This window comes from Haliotis rufescens, unplaced genomic scaffold, assembly GCF_023055435.1.
Source record: "Haliotis rufescens isolate VD_foot unplaced genomic scaffold, xgHalRufe1.0.p SCAF_12, whole genome shotgun sequence".
In the NCBI taxonomy this organism is placed as follows: Eukaryota; Metazoa; Mollusca; class Gastropoda; order Lepetellida; family Haliotidae; genus Haliotis; species Haliotis rufescens.
The window spans coordinates 1111559-1131724 of record NW_025963802.1 but is presented as its reverse complement, the minus strand read 5'-3'; the positions used below and the strand labels follow the sequence as shown (position 1 = coordinate 1131724).

Genomic DNA, 20166 nt, shown 5'->3' with positions numbered 1-20166 from the left:
GTGAAATGTTACTACCGGACGCCAACTTGTTTTCTAGCAGACGAGTCAATATTCATCATCTGACGAGAAAACATTCGAGGTCAATGCCAGTCTCGTGATTTGGGGGGGTCTACATCTCACGTAGTCCGGATTAACCAATGAAATTGCAAGATTCTAAATAGCGAACAAGCTATGTGACTTCTGTTAACATGGTCAATTAACACGCCTGCTGTGGAGCGGTTATGAAACATTCTGATAATGTCTTGATAGCATGTGTTTGACATACACAACGGACAGTGCTAGATAGCTCAACAGGCGGATTATAACCGATTATTTCCTTAGAGTGGTAGTGATAAGAACTTGGTGGCTTCAACCAAACCCTGATATAAACTACCATACGCTTATCAAGAGGACCAGTCACACTCTAGGTCCCCTAGAAGAAGGTAAATTGTAAGAATGGAGACATTAGAAGATTGTGAGACACAGGACAAAAGTATAGTCCGGTCCTCCACCGATGAAATCTTTGACGAAGATAAAGCCTTAAACGAGGATGGAGAAGAAGATGGATCTACTCAGGATGAAAAGCTTCAATACAATTTGATACAAGTTCCTCCAGCCCCGATTATGATCAGTGCTGCCCTACAGGCAAGTATCTTACATCACCCGTTAGTACTTGATTGATAGTTACATGTTCATCCGTCCTTTTTTTAAGTTGGTTGGTTTGTTTGTTGTTTAACGCCGCACTCAGCAATATTCCAGCTATATGACGGCGGTCTGTATATAATCGAGTCTGTACCAGACAATCCAGTGATTGATATCATGAGCATCGATCCACGCAATTGGGATCAATGACATGCTTCAACCAAGTCAGCGAGCCTGACCACCCGATCCCGTTAGTCGCCTTTTACGACAAGCATAGTCACCTTTTACGGCAAGCATGGGTTGCTGAAGACCTATTCTACCCCGGAATCTTCACGGGTCCGGGGCACGGCTGGTACAGTCGTCGAAAGCCCCGGGATTTGCTGTCAAAGTTGCGCCAATCAAGAGTGGTAAAAACATGATCACGGTTCGCCCTATGTTTCCTGGATGCCAGCGCCACACCTGTGCTCCTGGGTTTCAGCAAATTTATAAACGTCATAAAAATATAAGACCGGCATCACTTCGGACTTTCTTCCCCGACAAGCTGACACGCGGTGATGTAACTGAAATAATGTTGGCCTAGAGACCAATTCACTTATTCTCCCGCTCACTTCGAATATCGAATTCTTTGGATACAAAGGATGTTCAAATCTTATTCAAACGATATTTATGTCATCGCGCAAATAGGAATTAAAATGTTCAACTTTTTCATATTGATAGCATTGTATTGTATTTCGAAAGAATGCATATTCTCTTCATAATATACTATATTACAGTCTTTAACTAGTAACATTTGGATGTCTTGCTGAGTGATATCAGTTAATCATCATTTAGCAAAGAGAATAGCCAGGCGTATTCTTAGGATACGTATATGATATATACGTCAGTTAACTACCAATGAGATGACACATGACAAATTTGTGATATTCACATAGCTCTGCTTTTGTGGGTACGTCTGTTTTTATAAGTCATCATACGCCCATGTGGTCTGCATCATGTGTGCTATTTTGCCGCTTCATGTTGAGAATGGAACCTGGGCCGACGAACGAAAGCTTTAACCACAAAGCTAACCCACAGCCCATAGTTGAGCTGGAGGGCTAATACGGTTTAGAGGAATTATCAGGTTCGATGACGGCCAATAGGGGTTTTGAAGTTGATCAATCATGTTTGACGGTGTAGGGTTAGCAATGCAATTCTTTTGTAGTTCCTGTTTTGACTTGTTCCATATGTTCCCGTGTTTAAGGTAAACAATTAGCTTGCCTTTGCATGTGTTTGTGACGAATGCCACCGGTCGGGCAGGTTACTTGCAGCTTTTCGCGAACACCTTGTATCATCACTATTTGATAGTGATTCATAGCCACATACTCATCATCTAGTCGGAATCGCACACCCGTCTCTGCTTTTGACACAGATTTCTGGCGAATGTGGAAAGGGACCTGTCCCGTTATTTACATTCATCTGAGTCAGCAGAAACGTACTTCAGAGCGCGTTCATAATACACTTTCCTACAGATTTTTGAATTGTTTTATAGCCCAGTTCTTCATTACAGGGGACACGGGTGGCCAAGGCGTCTCAGGCATCGCAATTCGGTTTGCAGAGTTGCGTCCCTTGGACACGCCAGAAACCTATGATTGTGGGTTCGAATCCCGGTTCGCCCCGGTTATGTTTCTAGGCTTGTCAGCACCATACCCGTGCTCGTGGGTTTCACCAAAGTTGTACGTTTCTGAGACTGACATCACGTTGGGTTTCCTCCCACACCGTACAATTCCATGCAGCGTTAAACCAAACTTACTAACTCACTGTTATCTCCAAAATTGCCTTTTTCCAACCGTTCAAGGAATAAAAGTGTTTGTGTGTACATCTTTTCTCCAGCATGTATTGTTGAGTCTGTCCTCCTGTTTGGCTACAAGTTTCATCGTCTCAGACGTGTTGTGCGCGGCTGCTGATAGTCCTCTCAGAACGAGGCTGTTCTCTTCAACACTGTTTTTGTGTGGAATCTGCACTATCCTGCAAACGCTTGTGGGAATAAGGTAAGATCTATGTATGCGAGACTACAAAACACAACACAAGTTCTATTTCTTGTTGTCTTGCTTGGAGTACGTACATGTTCTCGACCGAGTCATCCTGGGAAACCATTGATTTCAGTTGACAAAGACCAACTTATTTAGCTCTGTCAACATTTACACTTGCATATGCTGTCACACCAGTTGCTATGTTCCGAAGAGTTGGATCCTCTGTAAATGGATTTTCTTCCTCAGGGAAATACACAATTGTATTGATGTGATTGTAATCAATTATCGTGCTTGCGTGTCTTCTTTGTGTTGTTCACTTGTGTAGAATTCAGTGTCTGTGAACTGCTGCATGGCAATGTTCATGTCTACACAAGCTGGTCTGGACAATAACCATTGTGTTCTCTGAGATTCTGACATTCAGTATCCTCCAGTTAGTTCACCTGTTGTTTAAATGCTTATCAACAAAACCTTCTCAATGACAAGATCTGTTGATATCCTCCAGTCAGTTCACCTGTTGTTTAAATACTTGTCATCAAACCCTTCTCAGTGAAAAGATCTGTTAATATCCTCCAGTCATTTCACCTGTTGTTTAAATGCTTATCAACAAAACCTTCTCAATGACAAGATCTGTTGATATCCTCAAATCAGTTCACCTGTTGTTTAAATACTTGTCATCAAAACCTTCTCAGTGACAAGATCTGTTGATATCCTCCCGTCAGTTCACCTGTTGTTTAAATACTTGTCATCAAAACCTTCACAGTGACAAGATCTGTTGATATGTTCCAGTCAGTTCACCTGTTGTTTAAATACTTATCATCAAAACCTTCTCAGTGACAAGATCTGTTGATAAGAAAGCCCCAAAAACGATCACTTCCCCTGAGTATATGATGTCGAGAGTCAAAGCAGTTGTACACTTCAGGGTGATCTTCTTCTAGATTAGGCATATTTTTCAAGTACGTGTTAGCTGAGTTCACATACAAATTGTGTCCAGCAGTAGTCTTGTACAGACTGAAGGTGAATATGCCTGTTCCCTGTACGTTCTGCTGGTGGAGTAAGTCTCTTATATCCAGTACTAAAGCCAAAGAGGTGACTATGATAAAGTTTCAAAAATGTTTGAGCAGTTTCCTTGTCATGTACAGAACACTGTATGCATCATTTCACTTGAAATTACTCATTTTTTTACAAGAGCGTTTAATATTAATAGTTCATCATGATTCTTGGCTGAGATTTTTTTACACTGAACTCTGATCAGAATTTACAGATCTCCCATAGAAAAGTTTATTGGTTTTGTCTTGACCCTCGTGTAGCCGTGGAACATCTTCCCTCGTTCTGAAGTTCACTTTACAATACTGGTGATAAATGGCTTCGACAACATGGAGATCCTGGGCAAACTCAGCTCGACCTCGATCTGTCTGCCCCAATCATCAGCATGCTGTTTGCAAAAAGCCTCACTGTTTTCTTGAAGGTGGTTGGTGCGAACTGGATAAACATCCAATCCCTTTTTCTTCTTTGAATGTTTTGCAGATTTTCCACAAAATAAACAATTTTCACTGAAGGGAAAGTGTGGTTACATGAAGCGCAGTGTTTTTGGTTTTCTTGAGTCAGCTGCTGTTGCTCAATCAATAGCTATGTCACGTTTAATAACGTTGGGATTGCATTATTTGCGATGACAATCTTGGTGCACAGGTGAGCTCTGTAAAGTGTCTCCATGCTGACTGCTGACCTGGTTTATACCTTGGCCGCCTTTTGTTCCTTGCTCGACAGTTAAATCTAGCGTTGTGTCTTTGCATATTTTAAACGGGATCATACCTGAGACCAAAACTTCCAAACAATCTACATACTTATCACATCAACAAATAGCGATCTCCCAAACCTGTTTTATTTGTTAGACTAACGTCCATAAAGTGATCACTTTCACATGGATTTGATTTATTCATGATCATTGGTATGCCACAAAGTATTAAATATGTTGCATTAGCGTAGCTTGGAAACCAAATTTCCTTAGATTTCAAACTATTTTGCCACTGACCTCTGCCGTTGTGTTCGGGGGTGAGGTTAGGGGGGATAGGTGGAAAACATACCCAATATGCATTGCACGTGCACTAACCGGGTCCGAAGCGCACTGTCACAAACTTTGTCAGTGTGAAAACACTGGGCTACGATACTAAACATGACATATACTCTTGATTCACGTTATGGAACATTCATGTAAAACAAATATATATGATACCTAAGCAATAAAACAAAGTGTTTATTTGTGCGCCTAATGCCAACTACGTAACTCGAGTGACATGATTGTAAAGGTAAAACAAAAAAAATGTCTCGAATGTCTTTAATCCAATTGATCTGTTTTGTCGTTCCTCGAATACGTTACATGATATTATTCTGCACTGCCTTACATAACATGGAGCAAAAACATACAACATTATCAAAATTATAACAATCACATATTTGTTTTCCTTTCGGAGAACATATCCACTCAGTAGTAACTTTGCCTTGTAATGAATGATTGTGTTTATCACTTGATAAAGTAAGTGTTGCAATTTTGACTGATACAATTTCCGCTATACCACTGTACTTTGATAATATTATAAGTCCTATTTACGAAACTCGGTTTACCTTTTTCGGACAGGCTCCCCATTTTTCAAGGACCCTCTTCATCATTTTTACCAGCACTACTTGCCATACAGAACAACGCGGAATGGTCATGTGACCATGTATCTAATGGAGGTTTGTATATATTCTGGGGAATATCACTAGGGGACATAGAGGTTTATGGCAGACTAAAGATTGATTTTTCACGACAACAATGTCTCAAACGTTGCTTCCCTTTCACGAGTCATAGTTTGACGCAATCTGATATTGTTTAACGTAACAGTTACATCGTTGGCGAACTGCGGAGTTCTTGACACATGTTTTAGATTAACTAGTATGTCTTATAATAATAATAATAATAATAATAATAAGAATAATAATAATAATAATAATAATACGATAAGTCTAACATTGACACCGATTCTTCGATGTATAGGGTTTGGGGTATATAGAATATAACATTGTATATAACATTTGGTATTTGCATTACAGATACCAATACCTACGATGAAAACAATTCGACGATATCTCCTCTTAACATGACTGAAACATCGTCCTTACTCGGATTAACCGAAATTGAGAAGTTGCAAAAGGTAGTAACATTTTAATTTTGGAGTTTTATTGTTTGTTTGACAGTGTTTCAGAATCGGATACAAATTGGTAGATTTGAGGAAATCAGATTCTAATAAATATGTTAAAAATGGACGTGTAATAGTTTGATAGTGTTTTCCAATATTAACGTGCCCTTTCTGTGAACACCTGGTGTCATCACCGACTTTCACTGACCCATTTATATGAATTTCACCACTGTTTGGACTTTTTAAACCCAATGGGTAATCGAGACTGATTATTCTCTGGCGTTGACGTTTAATATATTATGATATCCCGTAAAGAACCGTGTCAGACGCCAAGTATTGGTATGTAATAAGTATTTCTCCTTCACTTCATAAACAACATATACATGTATGTGAAAAACGTATTTTGCTCGTGTCCGAAGCCTATTTGGGATAATATGAATATGCCCCCATTATATCGTGCTTGTCGCAATAGCCTACCGAAATGGGAAGAAGGTGGTTATCCCTACCTGGGAAGATTCACTTGAAGATAGACCCTGCCTGTTATTTGAAATCTTTTTCTAAGAATAAAACCATCATTTATCAAGATTTGATAGCTATTTGTAGCAGTCTGGAAGCTTTCTTTCTAGTTCATCGATCACTGTATTGTCTGGTTTGTTTACCCGCTGACGTCTCATGGCAGAAGTACTGCCGTGCTGCGTCAGGCAATTGGTAGTAACTTTTTTGTGCAAATTGTGTGGATGGCAGGTTCTACCAGTAGGGCGGAACATGTTTGCCCTTTTCGCGAGCACCTGGTGTCATCGCTGATTTTCAGTGGCCCATTCATATAATTTCAACAGCTATTTGCCCCGGGTGGAATCTATTTCGGCAGAAGATCTAGGATGGTTGTTCTCTTGCATTGACAATTTGTATTATCTTTGTTGCAGCTGTCTGGAAGCTTAATGGCTGCTTCATTTGTTGAGATACTGGTTGGTTCAACAGGATTGGTTGGAGCTATGCTTCGTTACATTGGACCCGTGACCGTGGCGCCTACAATATCACTGATAGGTCTTTCTTTGTATAAAATCCCAATTATATATTCTAGACCGTCATGGGAAATTTCCATCGCGTAAGTATCTTTAAGTTGATTACGAACTATGCCTTTTATCAAGTATCCCTCACCATGATGTGTGTCTATGTGACCTACTATGGTGTAAAGGCAGCTGATGTTAGGCAGTTAGCACGATGAGTTGTGTTTGAAGTGTATGGAATAAAGTCGTACCGTTACTTCTAAAACGTATAATGTGAATACCATTCTAATCTATTCATCACAGACCTTTATAAGGCAAATATCACCGCCTTATCTATCTGACGATAAAATTTGCCATATATTTGATATATATTTGTTTTGTGTTTTTGTTTGTTTGTTTAACGACGCACTCAGCAATAGTCCATTAACAATATATTGTCCTCGAAATATCGAAATAAGCGTCCTTCTGTGATTTATAATGATGGTCTAAGTTACAAACTTGCTAATAATAGACAGAACATTTTCGGTAGCATTCACAATGAATAAAAGCGAAGGACAAAACCCCTTCCCGTTACAAACACAGGCAAATGGCAGTTTATTATTCACCTGAAAAATTCACCTCCATATATCCACCATAAAACGTTTTCAAAGCTTTACTGAGGCCTTGAATGTTGTAACCTTGATCAAACAACTTCTGAGCAAGAGGTGTATGAAGATCTTTCAAATCTTGGTAGAAAGAGCATGACCGATTGTACCTTAAAAGATGTATATTAAAGACACCAAGGCTGGGACTGCAGGAACAGTGCTCGACATAAAGAGAAAGTTTCAGTAACATTTTAGTTACAAATGTTACTTTGAAGATGGTTCAAGTTGACAAAAATCCCAAATCACACGTCACTATTTATACAGTTGGACGTTATTCTATATATTTGGATGCTTCATCAGTTAAACTGCTGAGAATTTCTACTTGTGCATTTTACAGCTTTGATTTAATTTCCCACCCCGTTTTCATATGCCAGAGCCGCCGTCCTGGTACTGGTGTTTACCCTCTTCCTTGATAATGTGAGATTACCGCTTCCCACGTGTGGAAAGAAAAAGCCGAAGAAAGGAAAGAGGAACGGTGTTCGTCTTTTCGGATTACTTCCGGTATGCCCAAAATGTGTTCAAGTTTTTTCATGCATCTTATTATGGTCGATTTGAACACAAACAAAACTCCCATATAGATAACGATGCCTCCCCAACTCGACGATCCTGGTGGCTGCTTTTCTCCATGTCAAGTTTGTTTGTTTGTTGTTTAACGCCGCTCCCAGCAATATTCCAGCTATATGACGGTGACCTGTAAATAATCGAGTCTGGACCAGACAATACAGTGATTGACATCATGAGCATCGATCCACGCAATTGGGATCGATGACATACATCAAACAAGTCAGCAAGCCTGACCACCCGATACCGTAAGTCGCCTCTTACGACAAGCATAGTCGCCTTTCACGGCAAGCATTGGTTGCTGAAGACCTATTCTACCCTGGAACTTCACGGGTCCCATGCCAAGTAGAAAATTTGAAATTCGAAATAATGAAGCTGTTAGGCTGTAGTTCAGTTTCTAGGCATCTGTATTACATATATAGTGAAAATTTTAAAAGTAAAATTTCTGTTATTGTCTGACATTTTCTTTATTACCTCAGTGAACTAGACATTCTGTCATGCACCTGAGTTTGGACAAGAATCTCCAGAAAGATACAAATTGTAGCTCGAGATTGTGTAATTTGTTTCAGATCCTGCTTAGCATCGTGTTGATGTGGATGGTATGCGCCGTTCTCACTGTCACCAACGTCTTCCCCGACGACCCTAGCAGTCTTCGTTACATGGCCAGGACGGACTCTAAGTCGTCTCTGCTATTTCTCACTCCCTGGTTTATTTTCCCATACCCAGGTATACAGTCACATAGTTGTCACGAATCTCCCTATTATCATGTAAGGTTGACGCGTGACCTACAGAAGGCTCTCTGACCCTCCCCAAAGTAAAGTCGCATTACTGTACGCAAGGGCATGCAAGGAGACACTTCCGGTTTCGGCCAAAGGACAAGGCTCCGGCCAACCGACAGTCTCAGCAAGTTTGTTTCAAGTTATTTTACGCCACTTCGTGTGTCTGCTATTCCTATTTTGCTATGTGGGTATGGCATCTGAGCATCGATCTACGCATTTGGGACCGGATGACATGCACCAAGCGAGCCCTACCACTCAATGACGTTAGGTGCCTCATACGACAAGCATAGGTTGCTGAAATTGAATTATGTGCGAGCGCACACACATACACATACGCACACTCACAACAATGTCTTTGAAACGGGCACCGGGTAGTAGAGCATAGCCATCCTTAACAACATACATGATAAATTTATACAAAGCAGCAATAAGTGGACCTCTTTTATATATTTGCTATGGTTTTCTTTTACCATTTTGCAGATTTACGCATTCTGATTAGACTAATATGAAGTTGTTTATCATAATCGGTAATGAAATCTGGAATCGTGTTGTAAACTGCTTGCTGTTTCTTCATAAATGTTCATCCACAAGTATGGGCTTTGCCTCATACGTCTTTCGCATCCTCCACAAGGATTCCTGTCACCTAGGGTCATTTTTTAGTTCCGGAACATTACAGGAACAGATGATATGAAAAATATAAGAGAATAACCAACCTTGATTTTCTGCCGAAAATGAATCCACTTGGCGGTAAAGGCAAATAGCTGTGTAAATAATATGAATGAACCAGTGAAAATCAGTGATGACGCCAGGTTTTTGCGAAAAGGGTAGTGTGAGTATATGAACAATAAGATAGAACTTGTGGTGTGACATTGTGTGTATTGGTCCTGCTGACATCTGCGTTGAATTCCACAACCAATCAGATTATGATCTTGTAGCGTGCTTGTTGTCCTGTAAGCCACATTCAGATATTGATCCAGATACCAGTCGTTCTTACTCACGGACTGGAATTCGAGGTTTTCAATAGATGGGCGGAATTTAAAATGAAAATCTGTTACCACAATGGGCTATTCTCTGACAATGTTATTATTATCATGTTAATATTCGTAATGCTATACCTTGTAACGCCTACGGAGGAATAAAATTATATATATAGGATAAACAAATTGGTTCATCTAGATCTGCCCTTATCCAATTAGGTGCGGGATATAACATACAGCAGTGAAATTAGGTGTATTAAAGATGGGGCGGTGGGGTAGCCTAGAGGATAAAGCGTTCGCTCGTCACTCCGGAGATCCGGGTTCGATTCCATGGGTACAATTTGTGAAGCCCATTTCTGGTGTCAATAATCACTCACTTATTTATTTATAGATGAAATGGGACATTAGGATGTTTTCATTTTCTTTCAGGTCAGTTTGGAATGCCAGGTTTTAGCGTGGCTGTGTTTATCGGGTTTAGCGCAGCTTTCTTTTCATCGTTGGTGGAGTCTGTGGGTGACTATTTTGCTGGATCAAAAGCTTGTGAAGTCGACACTCCGCCAGATCACGCGGTGAACAGAGGAATTTTGATGGAGGGGCTAGGTGGCCTACTTTCTGGTTCAATAGGTGTAGGGCATGCTACGACGTCCTACAGTGGCAACATTGCAACTATATCTGTGTCGAAGGTAATGTTTGATAGCTAATAATTAAATTTATTACACCTTGTTGCTTGAAAGTATAAAAAATTCAAATGTTCCAAGAATACTTCAAGTTGGCTACTTCCTTTACAGAATATAATTGTGTGTTTTTAAGCAATGTCCGATAAATCCTGTGTTTGACAGAGGTTAGGTTAGAAGCAATTCCATACATATTCCCTGAACAGACAAGACACTAGATTTACGAATTCAAATATTTTACAATGTTCTTTCATGGTTGGAAAAGACGACGATACAGCCAGTACTCGAAACGCCTTGCTACGTGTCATCTCAAATACAGTTGGAAACGTCTTGTAGGTTAAGGACATCCCAATCTCTGTCTTATACTCAAGAAAATATCTATTCCAGCTAAATGTAAAATCATAACCGTTTTCTGATTCGATCAAATGGCAAGAGCTCGGTCGTACAAGGTGGCATCTTTGAATGTGCATCTATAATAATATGTGTACGAATGTTGCGCTAGACTCCATACACAAGGGTGATGTACATGGGGATTAAATCCTCCCTATCTAGGCCCACCACGGAGAGGCGTACATCATCAGGCCATTATTATTACCAACGAGTTTGAATTAGTTTCTGCATACAACGGAAAAAGCCTGGGCACCTGGGCATTTTGAAATAAGCTTCTGATGTGAAATAATGACCTACCGTTTTCCCGAGTTGATGAAATTCGCTTGTTGCAGACCGGGAGCAGATCCGTGATGGTCTGTGCTGGAATGATGCTGATTATCTTTGCCATTCTGGGGAAGTTTGGTGCTGGATTGGCGTCCATCCCCAATCCTGCTTTAGGGGGTGTCCTCATCCCCACGTTAGGGATGCTGGTCTCACTCGGGCTGTCCACTCTTCGTTACATCAACTTGACCTCGACGAGAAACCTAACAATATTGGGGACGTCAATGTTTGTTGGTATGTTTGTGCCGGAATGGATTAATCTGCATCCCGACTTCATCAACACAGGTAGAGTGCTTCACACATATAATTGACACTTCTCATACACGTTACAGAAGTAACTGATTATTTTGTTATTGAGGGTCCTGCCATTTGATATTCGGGAGAGATAGGAAGGGGCTGGATTTGTTTGATAAGAATAATCTGTTCCTGAAAATCCTTGAGCATTTTTTCCCTTAATGTTTACCCCCAAACAGAAATATATCGTGGACTTGACCTGCTACATTTTCAGCGAATCCATAACGTTTAGTGTCTTGAAAAGCTGACAGAAAAGATTTTGTGTAAAAAAAACCTCTGATCCCCAAAACATGACAATCTTATGATATACATGTAGGTCACTGTGATCTACTTTCAATGAGCAGCACATGCTTGTCGTTACGTTGAATTCCACCTGGGGCCATCATATTTGGTTTATATGCTGGATTTGGAATGTTCTTGAAATCCTTGTCATTGGCTTTGATGGCCAAATGCACCCTCAATAATGTTGTATTCGAAAAGCATCAGCAGTTTTCACGATGTATGTATCAATTGATTTGAATTGGTAAGGTTTTGAACGACCTTCATTGAAGGCCAAGGCCACGGGAATGGTCATTCAAAAGATGGTTCTGCTTCTTGGCTGACTGAACTGAGTTTGTAAGAGGAGGTAATTGTCAAAAATAGAGGAACAGGGTTATTAATTAACCGGGAGTATATGAAAGTTGTTCGGCTCCTTTTCAGAGAAAAACGAGCGTTCCAGGTACATCTTGTATGTGGTTGCTGTAGGCATCACGATGTATTTTACCAACGTAATGGTATAAACAATCTTAAAATGCATACTTGTATGCAATTGTTTCTGGCGAATTCTTTAAGTGACAGCGAGAAGGGGGAGGGGCTTCTGTTTTTGCAAGTCCTGCAAACACATCTCTAGTTATATTTTATATTTTACAGGAAACCCCGAAGGGAATGCCATTTTGAAAGTAATCTGTGGTACACCGATGTTCCTAGGCGGTATGATTGCTGTGATCCTTGATAATACTGTGAAAGGTAAGCACGATTGTGACATGAACGGAAGACTATGGTATTTGTTACAGACATTTTATTCAAAGTAAATACCGTCTGGACTAAAGACCAAGCATAACTGACGAGGTGCGAATGGTTACACTGTATGAACTTGCTGACTGTAGGTCATCGAACGTCATCGGGGCCAATCGTTGCTCTATCAATTCGATTCTCGACAGGCCTCTGTCGTACAGCGATTATATGTCGGCGGGGTATAGATAATAATCACTCACTCTCTTCAGTGAGGACGTAAAATTGTTTGGATCAGATCTTCATTTCGTTGTTAACCATCCTATTGTGTCTGTATTGAGTAAATGTAGATTTACGGCAGGGTCAACAGTAAGACAGGTGTGTAAAGGCGACCTGTAAATAATAAAGTCCAGGCAAGGCAATTCGGTGGGCTGCCAGGTCTGAACCAAATTTCCCGTGATTGTTTCCACGATGTGACTTTGTCTTATACATCTCTGTAATTCAAAGGATACAAATATGTTTGTTTTCAGGCTCGATTGAGGACAGGGGAATTGCAAAATGGCGGGAGCGTCATGGTGCAGATTCCAGCACTCAAGAAGGAGGAGCTATCTCTTCGTCGGTTGCCTATGGTTGGACTTGTATACCAAGTCTCTACAAGAGGTTAAATATCCTGTCGTACCTGCCGTTTATGCCACCGAACAGTGAAACACATAACTTGAAATACACGCTCGACAAAGATCATGTCATCATCTAGATAACATCTGTTTACAGCGCAACACCGTGTGGATGTCAGAGAGATCTGGTCTCGTTGTCTGAGCTTTTCATAAGAGTTGGCAAAGAGGATCCGGCTCTGTCATCGTACCCCGATGCCTCGAATCGTTCCTGAAATATAAGCTTTCAGTGACTGGATCGATTATTTTATACGACGCCGTTATAGAACTTGAAAGTTACTGTCTCTGGCGTAAAACAACATTCACTCACTTACTATTTTACGTAAAACCCTTTAAGACTTGCTTCAACACAACAACGCTATTTTCCGTTCTTGTTACGACTTTAACATTTTATAAGTGTCGTCATAACATTGTTTCCTCAGTTTTACGCTTATACTCAACACACATGTGACGTTTTAATTTCTGGATATTTTGTCCATTTGTAACGCGCCAGTTTCCATTCGTCAAGATACAAGGCGCTACATAAAGGAGGATATTTCATGTGTCTAGTGAAATATCATGTTTCTCTCATCCAGTGACGGGATGGGGGGTGGGGGAGATAGTTTTACGAGTGACGTAGCCACGAGTGAAAGTATCTCCTTTTTCCCCGTCATGAGACGGGAGAAACATGATATTTCACGGGACACATGGAATTTTCTATATATTATATACTTTTTGTATAGTTGTTTACCAGGAAATTAAATCATTTCATTACAAATGTAAAACCTTGAAACGTATATTCCCCTTACCTAACACACAGGGACGGGTCACCACCCATTGTATTTGCGACTCAAAAAGTAGTTTCGTATTTGCAAAGTCATAAAAAAATATAAACAATCGTAACCAAAAAAGATAGGGTCGCGAACATTCTGTATCATACATATAGATATGAATATATACAAAATCAACTTTGACAAAAAATATTCTTGAAAACGTCGAGACTGCGTAATAATACATGCTGGCACAGTGAAAAAATGGCGATTTACGAAACGAATGGTCTCGAGTGATGAGTTAGTTGAGAAATGTACAATTTATAACAGTTCATCATAAAATACTGTAATGAATGGAAACAAACATAACTGTAAACAAACATAAAACGAAGATCGTTGTTTTTAAAAATGGTGGGAAACTTGCTCAAAAGGAAAAATGGTTTTGCAAAGGGGAACGCCTAGAAACTACCTCTTTCTTCAAGTATTTAGGTTAATATTTTATATTTTACTTTGTAAATGCATGCAAAGCAAGCCTCGATGCACGCTCAAAAGGTATTAATCGGTGTGTTAAAACAAATTTATACTCTTGGAATTATTCCTTACAAGACGTTCTTCAAGATATTTGATTTAAAGATAAGTCCGATACCACTATACGGAGCAGAAAAAAGGTACAATTATATGCCTGCAAGTGTTATGGTTTATGGTGATTGAGGCAGATTTCCAATGTATATATATTCATATATAAAGGTTATCAAATATTGGTTAAGATTATTAAATAGGCCATTTTATAGGTTCCCCCAAAAATATTATAATATGACAATTACTATGTCAATCCCGATTTCTTTAAATTCACATCTCTGTTAAACAATGCAAGGTACTTACTTTTACAAAATGTATCTATGTACAGTTATCATGCAATGAGGCACCGGAAAAATATTATGCCATCGACACTACATCTTCCCGAGGCAAGAGAGTTAACTGACTTTAAAAGTCCAGTTTCCACCCTTGCCGAACAATGCTGGAATTCCTGGGCTCGATCGTAGAGTCACCAGTGGCAATTACGAGTTATGTCCCTTCTATGCCTCTCCTATGGACCGATCAAATGCCACCTCTCGTAACACGTGCCTTTGCTTCAAACGAAACTGCGGCGCCCAGTCATGACGATCTGATCGATAATCAAGATCTATAGATTGTGATAAAACGAGTCTTACATCGCGAAGTGCATCAAATCACGTGAGCACCTTTATTAAAAACATGAAAAGATTTAGAAAATATCTGTTGACAACGATTTAGCGGTGAACATGCTTTGCAAATCCTGCAATCGACCGAAATCTGCATGACAGTTTACGAACCGGATTTCGATTTCGTTGCGCGATTTTGACTCGTTAGTCCTGCCAAAATTACCAGCCCAGGGTGGAAACTGGACTTTTATAGTCGGTTAACTCACTTGCTTCGGGAAGATGTAGACTCTACTGCTGTGAATGTACTAATTATAAATGAACTATAGGTATCTGGCCTCCTCAGTACGGACATAAAGTAATCGAACGGGACCTTTTCAGGAGAATAACAAACGCCATGAAGCGACATTAACTCCATAAGTGACCATCTGTCATTATTTTGCATTGTCGATGTGGAACTAACGTAAAAACTTAAGGACGTCAACAGTTGGTGAACGGGCCAGACACTTACGACAAAGGGAGACAATTTGAGGGGAGGTCACTCTTGTATGACAATTGTTCCGTGAAAGTGTTATGTTCCCAGCAGTGAAATGTCAAGTGTTATGTTCACTGCAGTCACTGTTATGTTTACTGCAATGAAAATATCACTTTTCGCAACCTTGGAAATCTCTTTCACACTAATAAATCATTAGATGTGCAATTTGAGGAGTTTCAGCTGAGACTTGAACGATGAAAGGTAACTGCTTCATTTTGGTAGTTGGCTTCTTTGTGAGGGTCCGCAGTTCTGGAATGATCTCTCTCCAAACCAATTTTGGTTGAAACTATGGAACCCTGAGAAGGCTTTCATTTTCAGAACGAAGTGACCTGGTTGGTTTGCATTTGGACAGCAGTTAAATAAAATTAAAAGACATAAATTAGCTTGTCAAAAATGTGTGGCGCTTCGACTAATAAACTGACACGGCTTTAGAGAATTGTTACTACGTACTGAGTTATGATCGGGAGTGTAGCACATCCGACTTCGAAAGCTGACAGTTTGGTTTATTTCCAACTCATTTGTGCATATGTCTTTGTGTGACGATACAAATTGTTAACAATGGTGTTCAGTCATCTTATATAATTATTACGTAGTCCTCATATGTATATTGTGTTTGCTGAACATATTAAGATATGCGTTATTTGATTAATACAGTAAACGGTTCGGGAAACTAATTTTCAGCTGATTCGATAGATTGTCGTTTTTATGTCCACTGACATTCACGAAAAATATGTAAAAGCGTTTTTTATTAATGTGTTTTTTATTAATCCTGGGACGGCCAATAAAAGAATAATAGATACCAGACAAAGTGGCTTATAACTTTGATCTACAATCAGACACGCATTTTAAACGTCAACGCCAGAGATTAATGAGTCTCGAAGTTTAGCCGAAACAGATTACATATGGCGTAAAAGGAAAAATAGGGATGTAAAGAGGTATGAAAATGCCTTGTAGAGGTCATGGCATGTGGTAGCATAGCACATCAAGTTGACAAGGGACGTGTAATATACAATATACAGTGTATTTGGTCATTGCTCTCACGCTGGTGTGTAGAGGAGAAGAGATACCGGGAGGTCAATATGGAGGTCAAGATAATTAGAGTGTTCATCAACCTTCTTGTCTGAATTATGTACATTTTGTCGCGATAAACAATAAAACACAGAGTTTGCTCCATCTCCTTCGTAGCAAACGCAATTTGTGAGTGATGTGGGTTTTAACTCCGCTTTGAACAGTATTCCAGTTATATCACGGCGTGTCAGCTTAATGTTTGAGGAAAGGCCGACGTGGTGCAAGTCTAGGATGTTTACCACTTCATGTGCTTGATATCTGAAGATTTATGTTACGATCCTACACAGTAAAATTGTAACAATGAACATTATTTGTGTTCTGTCATTTAATATCCTTTCATGTCATATTCTCATTGTTTTCCTTGACGGTATTGATTCTTACCATTGTCAAACACAAAATTTCATTTGATGTTTTGTCAGGCGGAACTACATCCTCCAACATCTACGTGTGATTAATTGAATAAAACACTAACAATGTTTTCGGATATTGGCAGTAATTATGAAATCGAATCCGTCAATCAACTTTTGATTAGTCTTGATCTTAAAAGCCGATATGTTAATACTCGGGACGACCTATGTACACTGGAAGGACAATACCATTGGTTTTATGCCCCAGCATCGATTGAATTACTGTCGCGTTCGGAATAGACATTCATTGTACAATTGAAGTGTTGTATCACGCAAGTTTGCTCCAGATTCAAGTGGATATGAAGTTTGAAGTCTAGGTTGTGGATATTCTTAAGCATGACGTTTATTCGTTTTGGCCTGTGTTTGTGGAGTCATCTTTCACAATTTGGTGATTTGCTGAAATTTGACTTCGACTCTGACTTTACAGGTGGTGATTTTATTCTTTTGGAAGCCTTCTGTGAACCATCAGACACAAAGCTTTAACTTTTGCAGACGATTTGTTGAAAATTGACTTCGACTCTGACTTTACAGATGGTGACTTTATTCTTTTGGAAGCCTTCTGTGAACCACCAGACACAAAGCTTTGACTTTTGCAGACGATTTGCTAAAATTTTACTTCGACTCTGACTTTACAGGTGGTGACTTTATTCTTTTTAAAGCCTTATGTGAACCAACAGACACAAAGCTTTGACTTTTGCAGACGTCTATGAAGGAATGTTTCTACTGACTAATACCAAAAGCATGTGGACTCCTCTAACTCAAAGGACCGATCATGTTTCATAAGCGTTTTTAATTACTTTTTGTTCTGCTAGAAAGTCGTTATACTTCTACTCACGCTTGAAATGTACAGTTACATCAGAGTTGTACTTTATACTGTATTTAGAATGGCATTAATGAATAATGTTTCATGACACTTTTACTTTCTTGAAATACAAAATGCAGAAAAGGTCAGTGTCATATTGAAGATATCAAGACAAAGTGTTTATTGTGTAATGTCATTGAAGAGGAAAAACTTTATTTTTCATTGTCCATTATATCAAGAATTACGAACTCCTAACATAATTACAGTTCGTAACAAGGCTGCACTCTGTTTGATGTCATTCATGTTCCAAAAATATTTAGATAATGTATTAAAATTCATTGTAATGTAATGTAAATGCGTACGTGCAACAATATCTGCAACCACTGCAATATGTAATCAGAACTAGAGTTTCCTGTGGCTAATACCACTGCTACCTGTAATAATTATCATTGCTACCTGTAATTAATACCACTGCAATCTGTAAAGAGGACTAGAGCTACCTGCAATTAATACCACTGCTACCTGTAGTTATTGTCATTGCTACCTGTAATTAATATCACTGCAGTGTGTGAAGAGGACTAGAGCTACCTGCAATTACTACCCCTGCTACCTGTAATTATTATCATTGCTACCTGCAATTAATACCACTGCAGTATGTAAAGAGGACTAGAGCTACCTGCAATTACTACCACTGCTACCTGTAATTATTATTATTGCTGCCTGCAATTAATATCACCGCTACCTGTAATTATTATCATTGCCACCTGCAATTATTACCACTGCTACCTGTAATTATTATCTTTGCTACCTGCAATTACTACCAACACTACCTGTAATTATTATCATTGCTACCTGCAATTAATACCACCACTACCTGTAATTATAATCATTGCTACCTGCAATTAATACCACTGCTACCTGTAACTATTATCATTGCTACCTGCAATTACAACCTCTGCTACCTGTAACTATTATCATTGCTACCTGCTACTAATACCACTGCACTCTGTAAAGAGGACAAGAGCTACCTGCGATTAATACAACTGATACCTGTAGTTATTATCTTTGCTAACATACGACGAAGGCATGAATCTATGGGCATGTTTGCAAGGATTTCTGGTGATTAGAATCATGTGACATTTACATATCTGAACGGTATGAATACAATACTATCGTTATCAGCATAATACCTGCCCTGGTGATGAATAATTTCCTTCTTCAAGAAGGAATACGTACAGCGTGGACCTATGTTCGGTACGCATTTAGGAATCGTGGGTATAAAACTTTCTGTTGGGTAAATAGATGTACACAAGTATGTACCTCAGGTGTGTCCAGTAGTACCTGTGCCGCCAACGATTCCAAACGTTGCCAAGTGTTGTTGACTGTTTATGTTATGTTACGTTTGAGGTGTGATACAAATCTTACAAATCCCGAGAAAGAAAGTGAAACATGTTGACTTGGGAACTGAAATATAGATACGTATTATGTTTACATTTGATCAATTTATCATAAGTCCCTTTGACGTGGAAAAAAAGTGTTTTGGGCAATTAAGTTGGTCTGTTTTGACGCTTATTAGGTTTGACTGGCACTATGTTGGCGAGTTCTGAGAGACCTTCAAGCTTGAAGCTCTGCATTAAGAACGACTTCAGTTACCTTTCGTGGAAGCGAATTCTATCTGGCTACACGGAGAATTTCAGACGTCATTCAAAACAGATGTATTTCTCTGTTAGAAATACCACCAAGAGGAGACAATTGTACATTGAAATACTGCTATACATTGTTTAAAAAGATGATTATACTTTCGTGGTCGACGGTTCCTTTGAATTATTCTTCCCATTCGATCTAGGATTATGAACTAAATATATTCCATTATTTAACTGAGAATTGTACACAACTAAACCATGCAATTTACTTTTGGATTTGTGTGGGCGGCCAAATATATTTTTAGTAAGGTTAATACTAAGAGATGACCAGCAGAATCGTATTAATAAGTATAATTATTTGTTTTGAGTGAGCCGCTTTGAATTAAAAAGCCTCATGTGAGGCAGGTCTCTCACGTTTACCCCTTTGTATGTGTTGTATTTGTATCGAACATAGAAGGATGGTTTGGATTCAAACGTTGGATTACTAGGATCAGGGAAATTGCTCCTTACCTAGAGTAATTTATTCATTTTTATTTTCTGTAATGAGTTTCAAAAATACAAAATGACAAACAACATCTGCTTGTAGAAACGTACAAAGTGATTGTTATTCTGTTTTAATTGGTAAGAAAAGCTAATACAAACTTGACCATTTTCGTCTGTGACAAGAGTACTT

At 39.2% G+C, this 20166-nt stretch overlaps 1 protein-coding gene across 1 annotated transcript; it reads left to right on the top strand.

The window, feature by feature from the left end:
- The first annotated feature begins 210 nt into the window (after positions 1 to 210).
- Positions 211 to 19912, top strand: LOC124111748 (solute carrier family 23 member 2-like). The gene is made up of 11 exons (XM_046471549.2): positions 211 to 624; positions 2491 to 2648; positions 5263 to 5360; positions 5718 to 5818; positions 6727 to 6908; positions 7829 to 7955; positions 8585 to 8741; positions 10201 to 10454; positions 11168 to 11441; positions 12360 to 12455; positions 12971 to 19912. The coding sequence occupies exons 1-11, from the start codon at positions 436 to 438 to the stop codon at positions 13192 to 13194; spliced, it is 1860 nt and encodes a 619-aa protein (XP_046327505.2). The 5' UTR covers positions 211 to 435; the 3' UTR covers positions 13195 to 19912.
- The last annotated feature ends 254 nt before the right edge of the window (positions 19913 to 20166 follow it).